Source organism: Pogona vitticeps, chromosome 12, assembly GCF_051106095.1.
Source record: "Pogona vitticeps strain Pit_001003342236 chromosome 12, PviZW2.1, whole genome shotgun sequence".
Taxonomy (NCBI): domain Eukaryota; kingdom Metazoa; phylum Chordata; class Lepidosauria; order Squamata; family Agamidae; genus Pogona; species Pogona vitticeps.
Window position 1 is genome coordinate 23,632,104 of NC_135794.1, and position 25,271 is coordinate 23,657,374.

The 25,271-nt window shown below is 46.4% G+C and overlaps 1 protein-coding gene across 2 annotated transcripts; it reads right to left on the minus strand.

Annotated features, from left to right (window-relative positions):
• Positions 1 to 597: 597 nt before the first annotated feature.
• On the minus strand, positions 598 to 15,702 carry SH3GL3 (SH3 domain containing GRB2 like 3, endophilin A3). 2 transcript variants are annotated; one of them, XM_072981592.2, is made up of 10 exons: positions 15,544 to 15,702; positions 8,147 to 8,215; positions 7,809 to 7,881; positions 4,828 to 4,971; positions 4,310 to 4,443; positions 3,226 to 3,384; positions 2,670 to 2,773; positions 2,087 to 2,214; positions 1,265 to 1,391; positions 598 to 1,161 (listed from the first exon to the last, which is right to left on the minus strand). In XM_072981592.2, the coding sequence occupies exons 1-10, from the start codon at positions 15,586 to 15,588 to the stop codon at positions 915 to 917; spliced, it is 1,230 nt and encodes a 409-aa protein (XP_072837693.2). In that variant the 5' UTR covers positions 15,589 to 15,702; the 3' UTR covers positions 598 to 914. The 2 variants fall into 2 exon arrangements, with proteins under 2 accessions (XP_072837693.2, XP_072837694.2); XM_072981593.2 differs by having other exon boundaries at positions 598 to 1,391.
• Positions 15,703 to 25,271: the final 9,569 nt, after the last annotated feature.

A 25,271-nucleotide genomic window follows, 5' to 3' on the forward strand; every position in this document is an offset into this window, starting at 1 on the left:
GGCATTGAACCCAGGTCCTGAGCAGAATTTCAGCTACTGTACTGCAGTTTAACCACTGCACTAGATAATAAAAACATGATACAAAATAGAGGTTGAATTTCTTATCAAACCTAGTAGTCATGAATATATCAGTGATCTATTTCCTTTAAGACCCAAAGCCTTTCACAGCAGTAAGAGCTCTGAAATCTAGCTCTTTGTGTAGTACAGAAATTTTCTTTGATGGTTAAGAGCCACATACAGTGGTGCCCCGCTTAACGATTACCCCGTATAACAACGAATCCGCTTCACAACGATGTTTTTGAGGTCGCAAAAAGATGTTTGAATTGGGTTTTTTTGCTTGGCGACGATTGGTTCCCTGCTTCGGGAACCAATTTTTCGCTTTACGACAATTTTCCAAGAGCTGATTGTCGGGTTTCAAAATGACCACTGCTGTGCAAAATGACCCCCTTGCTGTTTTTAGGACTGATTTTTCGCTCTACAGGCACCGGAAAATGGCCACCCTATGGAGGATCTTTGCTCTACAGCAATTTCGCTGAAACGAATTAACGTCAGCAAGCAAGGCACCACTGTATAGTGAGTTACAAGGCACAGCAGATACAGGTTTTCCACAACATTGCTTTATTATATTTGGTCAGTGCAGAATAAGAATTTGACTGTGACATTTACTGAGTTAACAGGGACATTTTTGCTTCCAAGGGGCACGACAGGTTATTAGCTTTTCACAGTTAAAGGGTAACAGAAGTGGCTCAGTGACTGTTAACATTGCCCACAATAGCTTGGAAAAAATGTACCCACAAAGAAATATTCGTCCCTGTCCGAATGGCTTTCTGATCTCACGAGAGCACATCAATGCCCTTTTTGGGGAGCGACTGTCAAGAAACACCTCAGATCTTCAAGGCACAAAGCAAAGGAGGTCAAGACATCTCTCCCCCCTCACACATTTTCATGTAACAAAAGGGAAGAACTCTGTATATAATATATATATGTATGTATGTATGTATATATGTACAAACTACATGGATACAAAATAAATACATTTTTAAAAGACGCATACAAAAAAGTCGGCCGAAAGAAGCAAGGCTTTTGTCGAATGCCGCACGTAGGAAAAGACCACTCGGAGGCAACGAGGACACCAGCCAGCTCACACAAGGATATCCGCAGCTGGAACGACAAGAGGATGCGCACTCACTGGGGCAAAGGCACCACAACGGCAACATAACTGATGGGGAAGAAGCCAGACTGGCCATTTAACATGCCTTCATACCAGTTCTCATCGATCTGGTTGGTCAACGTGATGAGGTCGCCTTCCTTGAAACCAAGTTCCCCTTCGTTTTCCGGCTCGAAGTCAAACAAAGCTTGACAGCAGGGCTGGTCCAGGTGCAAAGTAGAACCTGCCCAGAGTCAGAAAGGGAGGAACGCAATCCCTTCGTTTAGTTGAGCGCTGATTTCCAAAGATCTCAGGCAAAGGTTGCTAGCAACCAAGCCCCCATTCCAGCTGTATACATACTCGAGGAACTCTGGCATGGTGTAAAACCCACGGATCCAATCCATCGGCTCTAGTTGGGATCACCCATCAGCTGCTACGCTCTTTGGAACCCCAAAATTTTGATTAAGAACCAACAGACATGTTCTAGATGGGCGGGGTGTAAGTCAAATAAATAGAAGAGCCCAACTGGACTTCTAAGGGAGAACCACAGTTTTCCTGTTGTGTCTCTGTATGATGGCTTCTCCACTGATACAACACAGTGGGAGCCGATTCGGCAGGTAGGATCCCACCTAGCTTTTCCACAGTTTATGCCCTTGGATGTAATATGTAGCAGTTACTTGTACCTGCTGAAAAATGTACCCGCTGCACGTGGGCCTGCTCTCCTTTTAAAGGCGTCTAGCTTTGTTGACTCTATGGGCTTAGTGGAAAAAGTGCTTAGAAATGCACTAAGGTGGGGGGAATTAGAACCCCTATCAGGGAGTCATCTCATGATAACATGGGGAGACTGATGAGGGAACCAGCCCGGTGGGCATCTAACAGATAAACTTTACAGAGGTTTTGGACTTCAAATGTGCCACAGAATCAGACTCAGGTGCTCACCTGTTGATTTCACTGATGGGCTGAACGAAACCCCATTCTGCTGTTGGCCATGGCTGACATCCAGCGGCGTTCTTATCACCGGCTTTGGCTTGAATTCCTGTCTCGGACGACTGGACGCTATGTTTATCCTGGAAGAGGGCAAGGCTGAAGGTTAGCTGTTTGTCGCGGTGAAGCTGCAGACAGCCACACAATGATGAGCTGTTCCTATACCCATGGGATGAACCGCCAGACCCACTTCTCTCGCCCTAAACTCAGCTTCCCCCTGAAAGTCCTTGGCCTGCAAATAATTAAATCAACACAGACTAGAAGCCTGAATTTGATGCCTCAGGCCAATGGGAAATTCCCAAAATTAGAGATCAGCGCATCTAAACAGCTACAGGGTGTAATACTGACTCCTCCATCTTTAGCACCCATAGAATGATGAATGACTGTTGGGGGGGAAAGGTCACATCCATTTTGGGGGTGACCTCCTCGCCTGCTTGGACTACGAGACGAACAGGACAGGAGCCAGCACCTCCGAAAGCTGCCCCATCTGGACTTGAGAGTTGCTGGAAGCTTAACCCGTCCGAGATCCCCTTCTTACCTGTTTTGTAGCTTGTCCTGCAAGTCTTCTAAAATTTCCGTGGACTGTTTATGATAGTCGAGGGCAGATTGTATGAAGACCAGCAGTTGACTCACTTGTTCTATCTAAACAGTGGGCAGCAAAAAAGAAATACAGACGTGGTGGGTTTGTGTGATCTTTGAATGGGAAGCCAAAACCAAACAGGCAAAAGTTCAAATTCTCATTGGGCCAGGAAAGTCCGTGGGGGACTTGGGGCCAACGATACTCTCGCAGTTTGATCTCACTGTACATGTTTTTTAGGAAGAAAAATAGACAGGGAGGAAGAGAGCCATGTAGACCATCTGGCGCTCACCAGAGGAAAAGTAGGATTTAAATATATATATTTTTTCATAGCCGTGATAATCCAAGGAAAAGCAATCTAGCTAAATTGCGATACGAATTGCAGTTGCATTTGTCTCTGAAACTCAGTTCATGCATGCTGCTTAGCAAGCTCCCGCATTCTTCAGAACTTACCATTTCCAACAACGCTACGACCACATATAACACACAAATGCAAAGCGTAACAGGAGAAGCTTACATCGTTTTCCAAAAAGTTGAACATGCTCCTTTCGGCCAATTCTTTGGACTCTTCAAACTTCTCCACAGCTTGCTTGACTTCCTCGTCGGGTATCTTCCCTAGACGCTTCTTTTTGTAATCGTAATCCAAACGGCGACCTTCTAGTTTCTTCAGATGGTGCTGTTGTAAGCAATTTGGAAAAGCACGGGGAGAGAGGAATAGATTGGTTACAATCCAACAGCAAGAAGAGCCCCCACTGGCCAGGAGCCCAGAGTTTTGTTCTTTTTATTTTTCAAACAGGGTTGAGTCAAGAATGAGATTCTGCTGATCTAGGGAGCTGGAGAAAGCAAAGTGGAATTATATCAGCCATACAGTATAGAGATAGACAGACAGAGATTTTGGTTGGTTGGTTGGTTGGTTGGTTGGTTGGTTGGTTGGTTGGTTGGTTGGTTGGTTGGTTGGTTGGTTGGTTGGTTGGTTGGTTGGTTGGTTGGTTGGTTGGTTGGTTGGTTGGTTGGTTGGTTGGTTGGTTGGTTGGTTGAGGTTAGGTGGATGGATGGATGGATGGATGGATGGATGGATGGATGGATGGATGGATGGATGGATGGATGGATGGATGGATGGATGGATGGAGAGAGGGGAGAGAGGGAGAGGCAGGGAGGGCCATGATGGGCAGTTCACAACAGAATACGACAATACACAACAATTCTAATAAAACAACCTTAAATTATATTATACAACTAAATTATATCAACATACATTTCACAATAATATAAAAGACAACCTATATTAGACATTTTAACTTAAATACAGTGCAACAGAAAATTTAATAAAACATTCAGATGGTGGTCGTTGGTTAGATAGAAGGCATTCATTTGAAAATTGGGAAGGGAAGAGAGAACATGTTAGTTACAGGGACCAGAACTGCCCTTTCCCGTGCAGTTGGACTGCAAACTCAAGAACAACTCAAGAAGGCACTGCCGTTGCTTCCCTTTGAACACCCCTGCCATGGGAATGACTCCTCTACAGGTCTGGGACATTTGAACTTTCTCCAGCAGACCAGCCCACCTCTCCGGGGGATCAGCCAAGCAAGAGAGGACCTCACCCCGATCTCTTTCAGATCTTTGTCTTGCAGGAGTTGCAGAGGATCGATGAAGTTCTGCTTGACGCTGATGTCCAGCGAGTCTTTCACCTCCGCCATCTGCTTCATGCTTTCGCCCACATCCATCAGGGCTGTGCCTTGGAGGCGAAGAAGGAACACTTTGGCATCACTCACAATATATCACTTTTGGAGGGGGGGAACCCCCACAATGAACCAAGGGATGAATTCACAACCTCCCTCTCTACTCCCTGTTCTCATACGAGCCGATTTCCATTTTTCTGTCTTTTCCAGTCATTCCACACCCTTTATGGTTGCACACAGCCTCGCGCCTCAAGGGGGCAGCATATCACAGAGTAAAACTCAGAAACGCCCACTCCATTTAAAAAACAGCTACAATTCCCAGAAGTCTTAGGCAGCCATAAGCCAACAATCCCTGGAACCTGTGGCAAAGGGATGGAGGTGGGGTCTCCGGCAGGGCACCAAAAAGGAACTTTTATCTCCCTCCAGCACTGCGAGCTCACCAAACACAGAATCCTCTCCAAGTTCTCTCCCATAGCGCAGCATGCAATCCCCAAGCAGACCTTCCGTCTGGGGATAACCAGTGGTTTTGACCTGCCCTCGGATCTTGGACACTGTGTTCAGCATTCCCAGCCTAGCCCTGTAGGCTTAAAAGAGAGAGAGAGAGAGAGAGAGAGGGTGACCAAGACTGGCATAAAAGAGCACAATGACAAATAGTTAAACTAGGACATCCATCCATCCATCCATCCATCCATCCATCCATCCATCCATCCATCCATCCATCCATCCATCCATCCATCCATCCATTTCTCTTTTTATCCATCCATCCATCCATCCATCCATCCATCCATCCATCCATCCATCCATCCATCCATCCATCCATCCATCCATCCATCCATCCATCCATCCATCCATCCATCTCCTGAAAGATCTGAGGCAGCTTACAGTATTAAAAGAAACAAAATTAAAAAACCAAATGATAAATTACTTCAACGGTTTTTAAAAAAATAAATATTCTATTGAAACCCATAATAAGAACAATGTTATAAGCACAAGTAAAACACAGAATAAAACATTCCCTTAAAAAAAAACTCATCATCATCCCCTGGGTCAATCAATCCTTTAAAGCAGTGGTCCCCAACCTTGGGCCTCCAGATGCTCTTGGACTACAACTCCCAGAAGCCTTCACCACCGCCTCTGCTGACCAGGATTTCTAGGTGTTGAAGTCCAAGAACATCTGGAGGCCCAAGGCTGGGGAGCCCTGCTTTAAAGGAAAGCCTGCCTGAAGAGGCTTTGGGGGAGGACAGCCAAGAGGGCTCATGTTTGGAGAGAAGGAAACGTGGACGACTTCTATCTTCGGATCTGCAGGGTTGGCACAACCACGCTATTCAACCTCACAGGAATGTGGTAAGTAAAGTTGCCTTTTTGCTGCTCTTCTGTGGGAGGGCAGAAGGTGGCCATGGGTGGAGGACCCTGAGATACGTTGTTTTATCGAGAGAGAGAAAGACAGATCTATCCGGTCAGCCATGCCAATTCCGCAGCACCTCTTCCAGGGGTCTGGAATTCCTTCCCTCCATAACCGTCAGTTAGGACAGAGTTTAACAACATCTGGAAAAGCAGAAACTCCAGTCTTTTGGTCCAGAGACTCTTGGGCAGGTGTTGTGTGTTTTTTGGCCTATTGCTTGGTTCCAGGGCTTAAAGTTGGGGTCCCTACCAAAGAGAAGCAGAGTTCACCCAGGGACCGTCAAATTGATCACTGAAGCCAGTGGGTGTTTCCCGAGTAGGTCAACCAGTGCAGGATCCGTCCAGTCTTGCTCAAGTCCAAGCAGACCTTTACACCATCCCCCGAGCCGGCAGTGAGTCAGATTTCGGTGGGCTCTGTACACAAAGCATCGTTTATTCCTAGTCGCCAAATCTGACTGATGAATAATCCATTCCTCCTCAAAAGAATGACGCCAATGGGCGGCCGTTGTCACAGCTGCCACTCAGTGGGTGTGTGCCTGGATGCGGGAACTTGAGCAGAACTACAGCTCTAGACAATAATGAGATTTTTCTGTCCTCACCACTCACCCAGGTGCTTCTTCCCCCTTTCGGCTCTTCTTTTCCCATTCATTTTATCTTGACTCACTTCTCATGACGCCACCCAAGTATTATGGCTTCTTAGAGACAAATCCTGCTGGATTCTACCACATCCATAAAAGCAATCACATACACAAATGTTGCATTTTCTTCATTGCATGTCCAGGTGCAGAATCAGACACCCAATGTCATCCCTCCAGATTCTGCACTTCCATTCTGAATTCTGCGACAACATTCTTGGTTCATAAAATGCACCAAAGGCAAGAATGTGTATTTTTGGATAAAACAGGCCAATTTTGAGAGAAACTGCACTTTGAAACAAAGCTCGTAGGAGAAAGCATGTTTCGAAAACACCTATTTCAGCCTGTGTTTAAATATACTGTTTTTCATGCAGGTTTTAAGACAAATGCAGAAAAAGGATGGAGTGAACGAAAGGACAAATGGACTGAACAAACTTGCATCAACTCGGGGGGCAATATTTATGTCTGTTTTGTGGCTGCTCGTGGCAGTAACGCCTACATACAAAAAAAAGAGACAGAGAGAGAGACCCAACCCTTCAACAGAATGGAAAGACAGCCATTCAGAATGAATGCCACATTTCACACAATTGTGTCGCTGTTTCACAAGGAACGTCGCATAATCACAGCAGCAGCAGCTGTGTAGAAGAAAATAACACTAATAATTAGTATCATTATTTCCAACCCATTTCAAACACCAGCTTCTTTCAAGGGGTGGGGAAAAAAAGCTTCACTAACAAAACTGTTGTGGTTTCTCCTCAACCCTTCAATGGGTAGCCTCCGGTTGTAGGTTCATGGGTGAATATTTTGCCCCCCCAACGGAACCGTTCTTTGCCCGAGGCCATTTTTCCATGGATAAAGTAGCGGGTGTTCCAAAAATGCTGAAAATGAAGGATGCTTCTTATTTATTTCTACATAGCCGTTTTTTGTTGAACCTCCACCATCCTCACCAGTATACCTTAACAGCTGCTGGATCCCTTTTTCTTGCTTGAGGGGTTCTGATCGCTTCCACCTCTGTGGCATGCTTGAATCCCCACGGTATAGAATGAGTGGGACGGACATGCCATCTAGAACAGCGGTTCCCAAACTGGGGTCCACAGAGGTTCTTGGATGGCCACTTCCAGAAATCCTGGCCAGTGATGTGAAGGCTTCTGGGAGTTTTCCTCCAAGAACATCTGGGGACCCCAGTTTGAGAATCACTGATCTAAGTGTGCATCAAGCCGAATAAGCCCAGCCCCCAACTGTTCAAAACATACTGATCATGTCAACAAGTCGTAGGTCCTGATTTGATGCAAGACACTGGAAAGCTGATTTTTCTGATGGAAGCAACGATGTGTTGAGGGCCTCCTGGGTTGCTATAAAGGTTCCTATTTGCTTTTGTTTCTTACCTGGATTGGGCTGGAGATATTCCGTGGCTTTGGACAGAAGCTCTGCCACAGCTTTGTTGGTGATCTCAATCTTCTGCAAGAAAAGCGCAACGAAGGTATGAGGGCAACCTCTCCTACAGACGCCCACGTCCCCTGTTCTCTCTCCGATCCTTACAGAGGCAAAAGCATGTACTGATCTAAATAATCAGCCCCATATAATTACATAACGTAGCTCTTCTCCAAATGGAGCATGCTGAATTCTAAGGGGAACGGAGGGTAGGAGCTGAATTCCTTTTAAAGAAAAAACAACAATCTGTGTGTCACAAACAGCTTTGAGCATGGCCAGAGACTCTGCTTACCCTTTCCATGTCTTGAAAATCATCGTCCAATTTCGTTCCTTCGGCTCCGCTGATCTTTTCACTGAAGAGCTGCAGTGGGGAGGGGGGAAAAAAACAGTGGCCTTGAAATAATACAGAAACAAAGAACAGACCCTACACAATGCCGGGAACATGCATGGAAAAGTCTTAAGAGAATCTCAAGTCAACAACATACATGGTGAGTATACAAGGCACTATGACCACCAAGAGGAGTTGTGTTTTAAAGGGGCTTGAATCCACTCTGTCTTCCCACATGTCACAGACAATCAGACACTTGAGAAGGCTTGGAAGCCTTTTCTTAACACCATATTCATAGTCTCTTTGTTCATTTATGTCCCACCAGACTTCCTATCCTTCTGAGAAAAGGATATGGCAGCCAAGCGTCCTACCTACCCAAAGGGAGGAGGAAATTCTCCGCTTGGCAAACTGCTCAAGGACAGAACCTGACTTTGAAGACAAGAAAGAATCCTTGGTAGCTTCCTCAGGCTCATCAGTTTAGGGTGTCTTGACATGATGAGAAACCTCAATGGGTTTTTCCTTGCCCAAAGGCCAAAACAAGCCAAAGAAGGATTTTTTTTTCCTCCTCAAGTGCTCTGTAAATTTGCACAAACCATATCTGTGCAAAATGAGTCTCCTTTGTAAAGCAGAGCAAACAACACACATTGGCTGGCATAAAAACAAAGATTCGAGCAATCCATCCGATGCTTCTGATTCTTAACAAATCCATGCAACAAACCAGCAGCTTCCTTCCTGTTGCCCCATCTGTGTGACTTGCGTGAAATTCCCAATGCTTCTGAATCAGCCAAAAATTGGCTTCTTGTTCCCTTCGCTTCTCAAGAGCAACACACACAAAAAATACCCCACCTTCTTGCAGGGGTAAGGAGAAATGTTTTCCAGTCCTCATCCTTGTCCCTGAGGATGAGACCAACAAGGAACTACATCCTGTTCTGCATCAAGGGCAGGCAACTCCAAAGGAACCAGGGCTGAATATACACAGAGAGATATAGAGGGACCTCATTTATTTCGACCCTGCTTTACTCCCACTGACTTTGTTCCCATCCCAAGCCAGCTGAACCGCTGGAAAAGACACCCGGGCTCATAGGCAGCTCATAACCAGGCAATGGGGCACCCACACAAAAAAACAACTTGGGGAGGTGAGGGACCCTCTCATTCCATCCTGAAAGCTGCCATGGCTACTCCTGCTTCCCTCTGATTCATAATCATCCTCCCCATCAGCCCTAAGGGGCCAGCCAACCCCCCTCTGCTCTGCCTACCCGCCTGCAGATGCAGCCTCTATCCTGGCTATCTACAGGGCTTTCTCTTTCACCCTCCGCCCAGAAGCCGCACTGGGCTCCCCAGCCTGCTCTCCCGCCCACCCACTCCTCCTTCCTCCTTATCACCCCTTTCCACCCTGTCCGAAGCCAACTCCACCCACCCACATGCCAAGGCTTCTAAATGCCTCCACTGCACCGTTTCATCCCCTCCCACTCACCCACCCCACCTTCCCAGCCCAAGCTCGAAGCCTACAGAGGACTGGGTTCTGGATTCTCTACTACAGAGTTCCCATGCATTTCCCCTCAACTGCAGCAGCAGCAGAGCGCTCGAGCAGAAACTAGCAAGTCCAAAAACCACACTAATAATCTAATTCTGTAGGATGGAACCATGACAGTTAAAGAGCTAGCACGAGCGCTGTAGCGCTGTAGCGCAGAAGCACACAAGGACTCGTCTTAGATAGTCACCTTTAGGATAATCTATAGGTGACAAACATTTCTGCAGATCCCTCCCGGACACAGCACAATTTAGGCATAACTCTTCAACCATCTCTTCCCCCTGCATGTGCTCGAGGGCTCTCGGCTGCTCAGAGTTCCAATCCTGCTGAAACCACCATGATTACATGAGTGTAAAAAGGCCACTTGAAATGATCATGCTCTCCATCTCCTCTTTCTTCTTGTAACTAAAAGTAACTCGTTTTGCTACCATTGAACAAGAAGAAAGGAACAGCCACTATTTTGACAAGTAACTGCAAGAGTAACTGGCTACAACTTCAAGACTCAAGAGTTGCCATTCTAATTAGTTACTTTTAACAGCAACTTTTTTCCAATCTTTGCCTAGCACATGCCTTCACATGCATGCACCCCTGCAGTCAGACATGGTGCACAAACCCCACAATGGCCTGTAGTTCATACTCCGTATTCACCTTCTTGCAGAAGACACATGCTAAAAGCAGGTTTTTAATCATTCAATGTGATTTAATCTGTTTTATTTGGGCTTAACTGGGCTTTTTAAGCAACTTAGTATGTTTTGCGTTCTATTATTTTAAATGCCGTGAGCTGCCTCGAATCCTCTTATCGGGAGAAAGGTGGCCTATAAAGAAAGAAAGAATAGTGGTTCTTCTCTACATAAATTTTCCTTCCTTTTCCCTTTGGTAAAGGGCCCTTCCTCTGATGCCAAGCCTCGTAAAAAATAAACCAAGAGTTCAGCAAAGTTTCCTTGCTGTTGCTTAAAGAAGCAAAGGCTGCACCGAGCTATGTGTTTGTTGACCTGCTCCTGTGTCAGGGCTACCCTGCAAGGAGGCTGGCTTATCTTCGCTCCCTTTCCCAGTTAACCTCATTAACTGGGAAAGGACAGGAGTCCCGAAGAAGGAGCAACCCCTGGCATTTCTTTCTAGAGGCAGAGAATAAAGGAAGGGGGAAAGGAAGACTTTCAAATGTCTTGAAATTCCAAGGCTGAAATTCACAACAAACTGTACTTCGCCCGCTGCCTGCAAACTATGCAAACCACTGCTATCTCTCTAAGGAAAGAAAGGAGCAAAATCTGAGATAAGGAGCTTTTGTCTCCCCGGGAATCAAGCAAGAGGCTGTGACGAGGAGACGATTCTGCCTTCTCCCGGGAGGGGAGAGAGCCCGTTTCCACCAGGCGGTGCCACGTCACAACAGAGCCTGGCCCTGCCTTTCATAAAACGCCTCTGCTGAAGCCATTCTTCACACACAACAACAACAAAAAAAGGAACTTTGTGTGCCAGAAACTTCAAGATGTTTCCCCGACAAACCCTTAGCCTGTTGCTTTGTTAGCCCAGCCGCTCATCTACCATTCGATAATATGTGAGATGGCGCATTGTTGTTGTTTTTAAAGGAAGGGAAAACAAGTGTGCCTAACAATTTTAAGCTCACCAGAAGCAGGGTGGTGTAATGGATAGAACGCCAGACTAGGCCTCAGGAGTCCTGGGTCCAAATCAGGCACAAAAGCCTAGCGGGAGGTGGCAATCGTAAGCCACTTCTTGAGCATCTTATGTACCTCAAAAACTCCGTAACGGTAATCGTAAGTCAGAATCCGTTCCCTGGCAACATTTGAAGTCTGGTGCATTATCACATCTGATCAGAATTCAGGCAAGTTATTTCCCTGGACTACAGCACCCAAAATCCCCTGCCAGCATAGGAGCTATATTTGAAAACTCTGGCAGCAATCCAGAAAGAAAATTTTTTTCTAACCTTTGTTCCCAAAGAACAGAATTCAGAGAAGGAAAATAAACCGCCGAACGGAGGTGCAGGCCTTATGGCACCTCATTTCTTCTTGATGGTGAGGACCCACATCTGAGCCTATAGAAAGATGCCTATAAAGTGGGATCCCCTTATTTGTGGGCTCAGTATCCACTGACTCACACATCCACGATCTGAAAATATTAAAAATAATAAAAGAAAAATCCTAGAAATATATATTTCTAAAGACGAAGTTATCCAAACTGGCCACTAGAGAGAGACAGAGACCATGCTATGTACTGTTGTTGTTTAGTTGTTCAGTCGTGTCCGACTCTTGGTGACTCCATGGACCAGAGCAGGCCAGGCCCTCCTGTCTTCCATTGCCTCCCGGAGTTGGGTCAAATTCATGTCGGCCGCTTCAGTGACCCTGTCCATCCATCTCGTCCTCTGTCGTCCCCTTCTCCTCTTGCCCTCACACTTTCCCAACATCAGGGTCTTTTCCAGGGAGTCTTCTCTTCTCATGAGAATGCTATGCTATGTTTAGCATTTGCTATAATCTGCAGTTTTTCAGCATCCAGGAGGGGGCATGGAAGCTGTCCCCTGTGGAGACAGGAGACCTACGGTAGCTAGGCTGAAGGGAGCAAGAGAGAAGCGTGAGCCACCCAAATGGCATTACAAGACATTTCTCATCTTAACCATCAGTAAACCAAGGGATGAAAGTTCACAGTTAAAAGGCGCCGTACCTTTTAACCAGTGGAGAAATACCTGCACAAAATGTTCACCAAAGCTTTGAAGCTAGCAACGGCGGAGAGCTTGAGACCTCTTTCCACCCCCCCAACAGATGAAAGGATCTGCGCTTACACCGATGAATCCATGGGGATCCAGCCACTCACCCCCCATCATCACTCCCCACAGCTGCTTCTTTAAAGCTCACAGATGGCAAGTGTTTACACGGCCTCCGTCCCTCTCTCTCACCATCATCATGTGAGCCATTTGGGGGTGGGGGCGGGGGTCAAAGCGCTTTTAAAGTCATTGCTCCCAAAACGGGTTTCGGTCCCCAATGTGTGGGACTTGGCCAGTGGGAGGTTCCAACATCATTGTCTCCCGGTTCCTGATTTAATTAGCACATTAGCGTCCAGCTGTCCGATCCCCAGCAAAAGGATTAGTACGTAAACACCGTTCATTTTGTACATTTCGCAGGTAAATCCTTAAGAAGATGTTGGCCAATGTTTCTTTTGATGAGCGTTTCTAGAAACAGCGGTTTAATCAACACACATCAGTAAACTTTAGCAGAGAGGACAGCAACCAATATACTGTATATAGATGTAGCCTCAGAAACTGGTGGAAGGTCTAAAGAGAGAGCGTGGTGGGTTTTTTAAAAATTTTAATCCTGACATCTCGCAAGGATCCTCTTCCCTTTTGAATCCTCTCACTCAGCCCTGGGAACCGGGCCAGCATCTGCAATCTCTCCTGCTCCTTTGGGGAAAAAATCGACTCCCTTCTCGTTCCCCTGTCTCAGTTTTCTGGCCTACCACCCTCTCTTCTCAACCATGGCCTTACGGACAGAGGGAAGGCTTGAGGGAGGCAGAAGTTGTTTTTCCAAAGGAGATCTCAACAAGTCAAAATGAGGGTTCTGACTGGAAAGACCCCGAACAGTGTGTGGGCCCGAGCGATCTCAAGGACCGTATCTCCCATGATCAGCCTGCCTGGGTGGTTAAGATCCTCGAGAGGCCTTTCTCTCTCAGTCCCACCACCCTCAGAGGAGCGCTTGGTGGGGACACGGGAGAGGGCCTTCTCTGTGGCTGCTCTCAGACTTTGGAACTCCCTCCCACTGGAGGCCAGCCTGGCCCCCATCTTTGCTGTCCTCCCACAAGCAGGCAAATACCTTTCTCTTCAAGCAAGCTTTCCCTCCGTGACAGGCTGCGTGACTGAGGTTTTTTAAATGGATCCTTGTGTGGAGAACTTTCCTCTTAAGAATTTGTAAGGACGCATATTGCAGCTTTAAGAAAGTGTTTCACTGAGAGGTCTCCATGGTTGCATCTTACTGCTTTGAATGTGTTTTTGATGTTGCTTTGGCTTACCTTTGTGTTTTTTGTTTGTTTTTTAGCATGGCATTTATTTGATCCTTTTTCATATCTATATTCCCACTGTTGTGTTCTTTAAATACTACCTTTCAAGGATGTAAGCCACCCTGGGCCCTTTTTTAAAGGAGAAAGGTGGGGTCAAAATAAATGAGTAAATAAAAGTCTGAACGCCTGCAGATGAAAAAGGCAGGTAAGTCCCAGTACTTTTCAGGGTTTTTTAGACAGAGAATTTTCAAGAATTGTTTTATATTCTCATTTTCATATCAAAAATCTGAATTCATCAGCGTCTTCCTTCACCATCCGTCAATAGAGTGGCGCAGCCATGACTGGGAAGAACAGGGTCCCTCACTCCGTCAACGAAAACTTGGGGCCTTTGGTGATGGATTGTTCTCAATCTAACCCACCTAACAGGGTTGTTGTACAGATCATACAGGCAGGAGGCAAAAAAAAAACCCAACAACCCAGCAACAACTGTACAGATGAATTTCTTGGAAGAAATGTGAGATAAGAATGCAAAAGGCAAACAGGGAACCAGACATCCTTCCATTGCATCAATAAGACAGGACATTCTGTAAAGCTCCAGAGATACAGTCGGATACATTACTTCCTCCACATGGCAACAAAAACGATACCCGCTTCGAAAACATTGTCTGTTTCTCCGGGAGGTTTCCTTGTGTTTCTGCTTAACCGTGGAACAAATAAAGTTACAACACCACGGATTCATTCATCCCAAAGATAGAGCCGGTGCGGCAACCGGAGGGAAAATGCAACAGAAGAAAGGAAGAACAACCTTCAGAACGCGGCCAAAGAGCCCGAAAAAACCCACAACAACCAACGGAAGAAACTTGGACCAATATTTTGGAGAAAAGGGGAAGCGAGAACCTTGGAGACGTGGCCAGCTAGCTACCTACAAGGGAATCGTGTCCAGATAAGACATGAAGGGAGGAAATGCCGAAGTCTGCTGAAGCCAAAGCGTGAGTGGAAGGAGAAAGGGGGAAAACACATGGATCATTGGTACCTCGCCTACAGACAGACGCCCAGGCCCATTTTGCCAAGATATCCCTTATTTTTTACCCTATTCTCTGCCTATCCTTCAGTTAATCCGGGAAGGGGGAAGTGCTCACAAAAATACAGTCCCTGGAGCAGGAAAGATGGAGGCCTGCAAGCACCAGTCCAAAATGTGGCCAACGGGACCCAGAAGAAGGGAAGAAGGAAAGGCTTTTCTCAGGCCAAGCCCGACCCAGGTATCGCCTGCGACCCTAAACCTGCACAAGGAGAAGCACCGCGAGGTACCAAGGGGCTCAGCACCTCCGATAGGAAGGAAAAGGGCCCTTGGATGGGTTCTCAGGGAGGTAAACCAGATGGGGTCCCAGGAACGCATCTATGGGCGGGCTAGACCCGCACCCAGAACACCCAGCCCCGAAAACTCCGCACGTGGGGGGTGTGGGGGGCTCCAGGTGTGCCAGCACCCGTACAGGACAAGGAGGTCCCGCGTCAGGGCGCAGCGGTGGCCTGGAAAGTCCATCCGGGGCGCATCCACCCAGGTGGGCGTCTCAGGAACGTGTGAAGGCGACTCAGGAACAACAGTCCCGAACGGGGAGATGCTTGGGGGGGGGGAGGGAAGGAGAGCCCCGATTCTTCCCCAGCCGGGGTAAACTGGGACATGCGCCGGGGCCGCAAGCGCTCCAGGGTGGGGAAAGCGTGGGAACCCACCCGCGCCTAGCAAAGAAAGGCTGACACGTGAAGAGAGGGAGGCCGACACGCAAGCCTGGCAGGCGGGTTCACCCCCCCCGGTCCCTGGGCGAGGGGCGCTCCTCACCTGGCTGGCCTTGTGGAACTGCTTCTTGAGCCCGGCCACCGACATGCTCCCGCCCGGGGACGCCCGATCCGCCCCGGCGCCGCTGCCGCCCTCCCGCGCCCAGGCCGCCCGCCGGCTCCCCCGCCGCCCCGAGCAGCCGCCGCCGCCTCCGACGGAAGGCCCCGGCGCATTCCATCCCCGCTCCACGCCGGGCGCCCCATTGGCCGGCGACGCCGTCCATGCAAATGAGGGGGGAGGCAGCGCGCTCCGCGATTGGCCGAGGGGCAGGCGCTCAGCCGGACCCGCAGAACGCCCACGTTCAGTTGTTGCCCGGGCGGCAAGGGAGGGACGCGTGAAGGGTGCACGTCGGAACGCCGCGGGGGAGGAGAACCGGCAGGGACGCGGCGGTCTTGTTGCCCGGGCGGGGTTTTTTGTATGTTTTTTTTGGGGGGGGGGGCGTGTTTAATACAAAATGCTTTCTCCTAAATCAAACACGGTTCGCCCAGGACTCGGTATTCGTGGAGACGGTTGAAAAGCACCTCAGCTCGGTTATTTAAAAGGCTTTGTACCTGGGAGCGTGCGTTTCCTACTCAGACGATAACAAACCCGAGTGTTGCGTGCCGGGGGAGGGAGGTACGTGGGAATGGCTAGGTGGTGTTGGACAGCAATTCCCATCAGCCGCATGCAGCACTACCAAGGAGGGTGGGACTTACAGTCCACTGGGTGGAACTTGCACTGGAAGGTGACACGTTCCCCCAAGCTGATGCTCTCAGCCAGTGTTCAGGCATACAGACATGTACCTGCATCTTGCACCTGGTTTCACATACTTATGGGGTGCTGGAAAATACAATTTCAGCAGCTTGGGCATCGTAATCCTGGCCTCGAAGTCCTATATTCCACCCATGTCTGGTCAAGCTAAAAGAGTAAACAACTATGTCGAATTTTTGCCTTTGTTTAGTTTCACACCTCTTTTAAACGAATAGCTTTGCTTTCCACGGTGCCAGGTTCACCTCGGAGACAACTCACTTTTTAAAATAAAGCACGAGTCCTAAGTGAACAAGAGTCTCCAGGCCTCCAGGATAATAACTAGTTTAACTTGACAGCTGCCCATTTCCTCAGATCCAGCGAATGGGAGAGGCTGGCATTGCCCAAGAGTCCAAAAATAAATAAATAAATAAAACTGGTAGGGTTTTTAAAGTGCCACCAGACTCTGGCATGGCTCTCTCCCCCCCCCCCCACCCAGATGGGCTGCAGTTCCTAAATCAAAACACAGGAGTGTTGGTAAGGCAGTGTGGCAATCAAAAAGCAGGATTTGGATGTGGAAAAAAATTTAAAAGGTGCCTCATCCCAGAGCCTGCCTTACAGGTTGGTAGCGACACCCCAGACGCTGTTTTGATCTCTCCTGGTTAATCGAGTGGGATGAAACAACACGAGCAAATAAATAAATAAATAAATAAATAAATAAATAAATAAATAAATAAATAAATAAATAAATAAATAAATCACCAAGGCTACCAGACTCAGTCTGAGATGGATCTGTGGCTCTTTGCTTCCATCTAGTGGTGAAGCTCAAAGCTTGCAGATCCGCCTGAGCACCTGAAAGATTTGACTAGGATTTATAGCAGGGGTGCACAAAAGTCTCTGCCTGCAGGAAACAAGAGCCATTTCCCAATCTGCAATTTGTACACCTGGGCCAGAATCCAAGTGAATATTTACCCTTGCAAAAGTAGACGGGTGGAACAGGGAACAGGGAATAGCTACTGATTTAACAAGGCCCTATGTGTATTTCTATTAGTGTTTTCTATTGCTTTCCTGATAACTATTGCTATTATTGTTAAACGATGTGTATTTCATCTTTCCTTTTTCTTTCACTGCATATACTCTCCCTTGTTTCTGTCGGTTGTCTTTGAAGAAGGCCCTTGCGCTTAGAAAAGCAAGATCCAACTGACCATTTGATTGTTCTATTGAGGACGGATGATGCCCTTTTGCCCTCGCCCCAGACAGCAAAATGCTTTCAGTTGGACCTGCTGGGAGAACTTGCCTTTCTCAATCCGTAATAGCAAGAATAATAACAATAATATAGGGAGCCTGGTACAGTGGTTAGACACTGGAGATCTGGGTTCAAATCTTTACTCTGCCACAAATGTCGGGAATGTTCAGTGGTTTCGGTCCGGCTGTAGAGCCAAAGTTTGGGAGTTCGATTCCCCCACTGGGCCTCCTTGACAGTAATCCATAGGGTCCTTTCTAGCTCTGCCGTTCTAAGATGATGAAGATGATGATGAAGAAGAATCTCACTGGATGACCTTAGGCTTGTCACCCACAGATATTTCTCCGTCTTTCCCTTATGAAGACCAAACAGATCGCCCAATGGCCCTCTCCTGCAGGATGTGGGTGCATCTTTTTGTTACAAACAGCTTTGGCTTGAACAAAGGTTTTATGGCTGGGATACTGGGCTTTTGTGTGTGTGGTTTTTTTTCTCCTTTCGGTGAAACCGGAGAGGCCCTTTGGGAGTCGCTTGGACCGTACATCTGGGATTCATCAAACGCTTGGGCTGTAGGTTGGTGAGCCAACAGGAAAAGTATGATGGGTCACAGATGTGAAACCTGGAAAAGCTCGGTGGAATCCCTGGTTCACAGAGGTTCACAAAAACAGGTTTTGAAAAACTTGGCTCGCAAAGGCAAGTTTCGTTTTCGAAAGGAACGCAAGAAACAAAATAAAGGCAGCAACTCGGGAGAGATAGAGAAGTCAGCAAACGAACTTCCTTCGCACAGATTAAAACTGATTTTCCAGGCATGGACTTTAGCGAATGGACGGTAGGGTGACACTGCTTGAGGTATGTTTTAGGATAGATTTTCCTTTTACATATTTGCTTCTCTAAATATAGTTGAAGAGGCACTCTACAGTCTTGTCAATTTGTAAGCAAAGCATGGTTTTGGATGATGCTCATGGATTACAAGACAGCCTTCGTGGTGGCCTGCTTTTAAATAGCTACGCGAAGCAGCCTCTCTCACCAGAGTATGGAAATATACAGCCTCTCTGAAAGGACTGCAACTCTGAGAAGATACCTGAGCATTTCCAGCTCCGCTGAGCGTGCCATCTGAAATGAATAGCTAGTTTTCTAATGTGGGATGAACATGCGTCTTTCACTGGGAACGGAGACCAGGGTCTATGCGGTTCAAGGAACTGGAATGGGAGATTAACTGAGCAACTGGTTGTCTGTAGAGAGTAGAAAAGGAAAAGGAAAGAACCCAACAGATTTTACATCCACTGAGATCCACTGAGACCCAAACCGAACTCCAGCCCATTTCAAACTGATTCCTTGTGTCTTCTGTCTCCGTGGTTGAACTTTAGTCTAACTTCAGGTCCCATGGCTTTGATCTGTAGCCAAGATGGTGTCAGGATTTCTCCGGGTCTCCATGACCATCACCTCAGGCTCTGCAGTAATCATCTCCTAATTCTTGCTCTGCCAATTATTTATTTGTAAAAGATGGTGATGCTCTCTCTGGACCACAGGGGGCAGTGACCTCCTACAATTATAAGAGCAGACGGAAGGGATGCTAACCACAGCTGTGGCCATCCAGCCTCCCACAAGGACACCCGATACCTTGAGTGGCAGACAAGAAATTAGTTCCTCTGTTATTTCTTTTGCTCCGCAATTTGAGAGAGTGACCTCCAATTTAACCACCAAGGACAATATTCTATGCGGAGCTTAGAAAGACAATTTTGGGGGATTCCTGTTTCCGGAATCCTTGAGCAGCGTGGGGATTTGGGAAGTTATCATTCAAACTGAAACATCTCCAAACTCTTATTCTACAGTCAACAATAATTCTTCCTTTGTCACCTTTAAAAAAAGAAATAAAGGCATCTTCAAAGATGAATTTCCAGGATAACATCTGAAGAAGCAAACACGAGTCCATGAAAATGTATGCCACCTAAAACATGGTCATTTTAAAAAAAGTTTTGTTGTTTGCTGTTAAATGGGAAAGCTTTAAAGTCGTCCCATGTATAAATGACATGAGGAAGTGTCAAGAGATGACAGAATCGCCAAGATATGTATCATTTCATCTTCAAGGAGACAACAGTTACTGTGACTGGGGGATGCGGCTTAGAGAGAACAGTCTTCTGTCTGAAAGCATCCTTAAGTTAAACATCCATCACTTTCAAGTCTGACTTAAAGATGGCAGCCAAAATCCTGTTTATTAACTTGTCCTTGCAAAAGTGTGATGAAATCACTAGCAGGACACGATTTTCAGCATCTAAGGACTTCCCCCTTCTATCCTGTGGCTTGCCCAACTTGCAAGCAATCTGTCTTATTATGTGAAAGCAGTGAGAGTCATGGAGTGGAAAGAGGAAGTCTTTAATTACAGAAGATCTCCTCCTGCTGGTGACATCATTACCCTTCTGTACGCATAATGTATGCCACAGGATTTGGGCTACAAAAACATGCACAAGGAAGACCGGAGGGTCTGAAATTAAGCCCTTTAGCAGCTGGACAGATAGAGCTGCAAGCACGGAGTTCAAGTATGCATACAGATGGTCCCAATCCTTCCACCTGGGTGTGATATCTTGTATTCTGACATACCTTACGCTAATTTTTCCAGACTTACATCCATATATCTGTGCTCATATTTTATACAATAATTGCCTTCTTTCTTCTTCATTTGAGAGGGAGAATACCTATTTTACTTTGGCAAATAGTCCGGCATGTTATTAATGCTTTTAAGTGTTTGTTGTACTGTATTTTTTCTGTTGTCATTGTTATTGTTATGTACGCAATTTAGCATAGATCATGTTATACAAATCAGGGTCCTCTCTTCTCTTCCCCTCCCTTAGGGAGATACATGTCCTCCTTTTTGTTGACATGAGTGGCACCCTAATCATCATCATCATCATCATCATCATCATCATCATCATCATCATCATCATCATCATCATCATCATCATCATCATCATCATCATCATCTCAGAACTGATCAGCCCATCCTGACCAGAGTCCCCTCTGACAGGCAAAGTTAAAGGATGATGCTATTATGACATTTGCCCCAATCAAGTGTAAGGTCAATCATGATGAATGTGTTTTTTAAAAGTGGATTTTCCCACAGCATCGAATGCCCCACATTTAAAAACAGAGGCCCAACCAAAAGATGTTTTTCTTCTTCCTCGCTCCCTGTGTCAGTAGGCCTTTCCTCACAGAAATCAGCAGTTTTGTTTGTTTGCTTAAATCTACCACCCCACAAAGATATGTTTAGGGGTCTGCTATCATTCAGCAATGAAGTGAGCTGCTCTTTATGCCTTCTAGTTCATCAAAATTATTCCAAAATTAGCACCTATCAAACATCTTGAGAGGGGGGGGAAAGGGTATACAATAATCCTTGAATGCTTTAAAGGTTGTGCAAGAGTTTTGGCAAACTCGTGGTATAAATTTCCATTCCACTGCCCTCCAAATACATAAGATGTCTCCTGGCTTCTCCGTTTTTCCATCTGTCTGGGTGTCAGTTTGCAACTACACCGTATTTTGCCCGGCTGCACAATAAATTCTCTTGCTATCGCATCCCAGCTGCTGGATATTACCCATAAAAGACTACTTGTTATCCCATTCTTACCACTCTCTTCAGTGGTAAGTGTTGACAAACAACAGCAAATATTTGTGGATAATATTGGGAGAATATTGACACAAAAAAGCAAGGGTGGGGAAAATTGCTTTCTTCATCTACAGTTCCCACACGGACTATGCTGACTGAGGGATTCTGGGTGTTGTAGTTTTAAAAAGCAACTTTTCCTACCTCTGCTGAAAAGGAAACTTTTTCAAAGCGAATGGAAGCAAATCCATTTCAGCTCTCTAATTATAACCTACAAATCAGCAGCAGCTTTGAGTGATTGTTAATGCATTTCAAGTTGGGTGTTAGAAGAGACATAAACTTTGGAAAGTTCACATCCTGCCAATTGGTTGGGCAGTGAAGTCAACATGCCGTTGTCAATATTTATTTGACCGATGCATGCTTTAGGCTTTGCCGTTTTGTCCAGCGGTCCATCATTGCTGCACGATCCGTTGACTTCATAACTCCCTGCAAGTTGCATGAACTTAAAAGGCTCTGGTTTAAGAAAAATGTCTAAATGAAAGTAAGTCATGTAGGGCAGACTCCGGCTTGTACCCGAGCCAACTCATGTGAATTTCAGGTCAACCGATGTCTAATAACACCTCGGTGGGGATTAGAAGCATTTTGCCTGCAAGTCAACTGCACGGCCAGAAACGAAAAAACGCATTCATCCATTGAAGTCAAGCTGAACGTTTACTGAAGCATGATTCGAATCAATATATTGAGTTCCAGGTAAACTCAGTGGCAAAAAGTTTGTCAGGCAAACAGATGGAGGCCGCTGATATTTGGACCAACGACCTGGTGTGGTTCTAATTGACTCGTACCCCAGGGTTTTGTCCAAAAGTTCACCTCCACCTGGCTGGATTTTGTTGGGCTCACTGTGCTCCCTTGTTTATTTGTTTGTTAATTTAGGAACTTGCAAAAGTGACTTTTAGTATTACAGCTTCAGTAACCTTCCATTTCTCATCTCAGGCCACAATTACTTTTTCAGACTGCTAATGCTATAAACTCCCAAGCAGAGCCGGCCCTAAATTAGTCAGAGTGAGCCAGCCATCCAAGGCAGTAGTTTTTGAGTCACGCAACAGGGTAGAAAGATCTCAAATAATATATAATGCTAATACTAATCATCATCATCATCTTAGAACTGCAGCTTTGGAAGGATCATTGAGTTAGGGATGCACAGTGGGGAATCGAACCCCCAACCTCTAGTTCCACAGCTATTTGTTATTGTAATTTCACTGCTAAGTTTGCAGAGAGGTCCCTGTGGGATTTTCTGCCTCGTGTGCCCAAATAAAGTGGCTGGCTTTTGACACCCGGCATCTTGGGCTCCGGGTGCCAATTCTTGTTCTGCTACAGGCAGCGAAAATGCCTCATGATGGACAACCTCATTCGCAGACAGCGCAAAATTCAGACTTAGCTGTTAAGAGTAAACTAAACCTTGCTCTGCTCTCAGAAGCGGCGCTCAAAAGGCTGCTTGAAAATACAATCAAAGCAGAAAAGAAGTTCACGTATGAAAGTACAACAAAATCAGTAATGCAAAATAAAGCATGTCAATAAAAAAAGATTTTTTAAAAAATCCAGCAGCCAAGCAGTTGCCAAAAGCATGAATAAAGAATACATTCATTACCTGCTGCAGGAAAGACTCTTTAAAACCCCCCCTCCCTCGTTTTGCATCACCTTTCCCTGATACAGAAGCCAAAGCCCAGCTTGGATGTAGCTTTTGAGTGATCTGGACCGCTGGAGGCCGGCGGCCAGAAGCCATTCGTAAACTGCCCATTCAGTGGATGAGCTGGCCTTCCTGCTTGGCATTTCCTCACCCACACGCCGCACTCCATGGGCATCCCCGTTTGGCCCTCAGCCCCTTAATGGGGTTCTTGCCAGCTGGAGCTGGTGAGAGGTGTTCCCCAAACCACTTGAGGGGAGCCCAAAAATTTCGCCCCATTTTCCCACCCTTGCTGCCAATCACACCCGCCGTTTGCTTCATGGTTTGACCATCTCCCTTCCTCCAAATATTAGGGGCCAGGGTGCACCAGGTTTTTGGCAGATTTTATAATGGGGAGGGGCTTTGTCTGCCTATGTCTGCGAAGGGATTAATTAGTCCGCAAGCCGTCAACAGTTGTGTCACCAACGTCTTCCTTTTGACTGGGCTAAAAATCTCTAGTTTTATATCCTCCTCCTCTTAGAACGGCAGAGCTGGAAGGGGCACCCTCTGGATCATCACGTCCAGCCTCTGTCAAGGAAGTTCAGTGGGGGGAATCGAACTCCCAACCTCTCGCTCTGCAGCCAGAAACGTAACTTTGAGCTGGCTTTGAACCCCGTAGTCTGAAGCGGAGGAGGAGGAAGGAGGGGAGGAAAAGCTCGGGCACCAAAAACAAAGCAGCATCTGCCTTATTAAACGCCATTCCCTGTATTTCAAATGTTTCATTTCATTTGTATTTTTAATTCCCCAAATGTGGAATCCTTCCAGCGGGTTTGTCTCTTGCCGCCCTTAAGACGCACGCCAAGGAAAAGTTCTGGAAATGGAAGTGAGCAACTCAGATGCCTAAGAAATGTGTTCTAATCCTGTTCAGAGCAAGTGACCTCCTTAATCACCAGGGACCAGCAAAAAACCCCTCCTCAAAGCCCCCACCGTGCTCCCTCCATCTTCCGGAGCCTTCTGCATTTCACCCTCTCCTCTTCCAGCTGTGCCTGCCTCCAGAGAGGCAGCTGACATTCGTTCGCCGGTTGTTTCCATTTGGAAAGAATAAATCTCCAGTGTTAATCATTCTGCCTCAAGTGGGGCTGGCGGCTTGCTTTGCTTCCTTCGAGCTGCTGAATCTTATTACCACCTCCCCAGCATATCTAATCCTGTATTTTGGCAGTGCCAAGCCCGAAATGAATGGCACTGGTGTCAGGGGTGTGTGCCAGGGAGGAAGGGAAATGATACAATTTGCTGAATTAAAATGATCCCTGTTGTTGTTGCTGCTATGGATAGGACTGACCAGGTTTTAAAGAAATCTGGGGCTTAGCTAGGCCTAGCATCATCCAAGTTTCCTCTTCCTGCCCTGGTGTTAGCTGGGAACTTTCTGAACAGGAAGTTAGGTGGAACGAGGCCCAGCTCAGCATTAAATCTTTTTCAGTTGAAGCCTTTCTCCCAGATGAGCCACATTTAGGTGCCTATAAGCTTTGTGTGAGTCAGGCAGAAGTCCCAAAATAGGTAATTATGGGATGTATGGTCCCATCCTTAAAGACATCGCTGGGACCCACATCTGTGACATCATAGGTGTCTTCCACTGTTAGCATCAAAACAACTCCCGGTACCCTTAGGTTTTAATCCTGGAATTTCAGAGAATGGGATTCCACTGACTCGCCATCTTGTTCTTTCCTCAATTTTTTTTTTGCCTCGCCTGCAAGGTAGCGATGGGGAGCATAGATGGAGAATGTCACAGATGGACAAAACCCACTCACATTAGCAGGGATTTACAAAATGAACCCAACACAAAAGGAGGGGCAGGAAACAGGACAGAGGGGGCTTGAAGTTTAAGGATCTTGATAACATATCTATGGAGGGGTGGCTGTCGGATGATTACTTGCTTTGGAGCAATGATTTTTAAAGAAATGGAAAAGGCGACTGGGCACTCTGTACATAGATTACTCAACCTGGGTTGAGGGTGGTTGTGTGTGTTTTTTTTTAAAAAAAACATAGATCTGTAGAACTCGGTTTCCAGTGGAAAACTGGTGAAAACTTCTTTTTAGATAAATGGAAAGCCCCCGGGACCTGTCTTTAATGGGAAAACTGTCAAACAAAGATGCATGTTCAGAAACACAAATACTCACATCATGTTCCTTGTGACGGAGGTTCCTTTTATTAATCATATCGGTCACAATCTGCTTTATAGTCACACCGTAACCGAGGCCGCTTTGTGGCTGAATCGTACAATCAAAGGGGATGATGTTACATTTGGCTTTTGGGACCAGTCATAAGCTATTTATTCAGATACAAATTTAGAGATTTGTGATATCATTGACTGTATTGGTCTGTTTTCCACTTTTGTGGTCTTTTTTTTTTTTTGTAGTTGTTGCTTCTTCATTCAATTGTTTTTTTAAAAAAAAAATGGTATGGGGGAAAGTATTAGGATACTGTCTTTCTTCCTTCCCCTCTCTTTTCTTCCT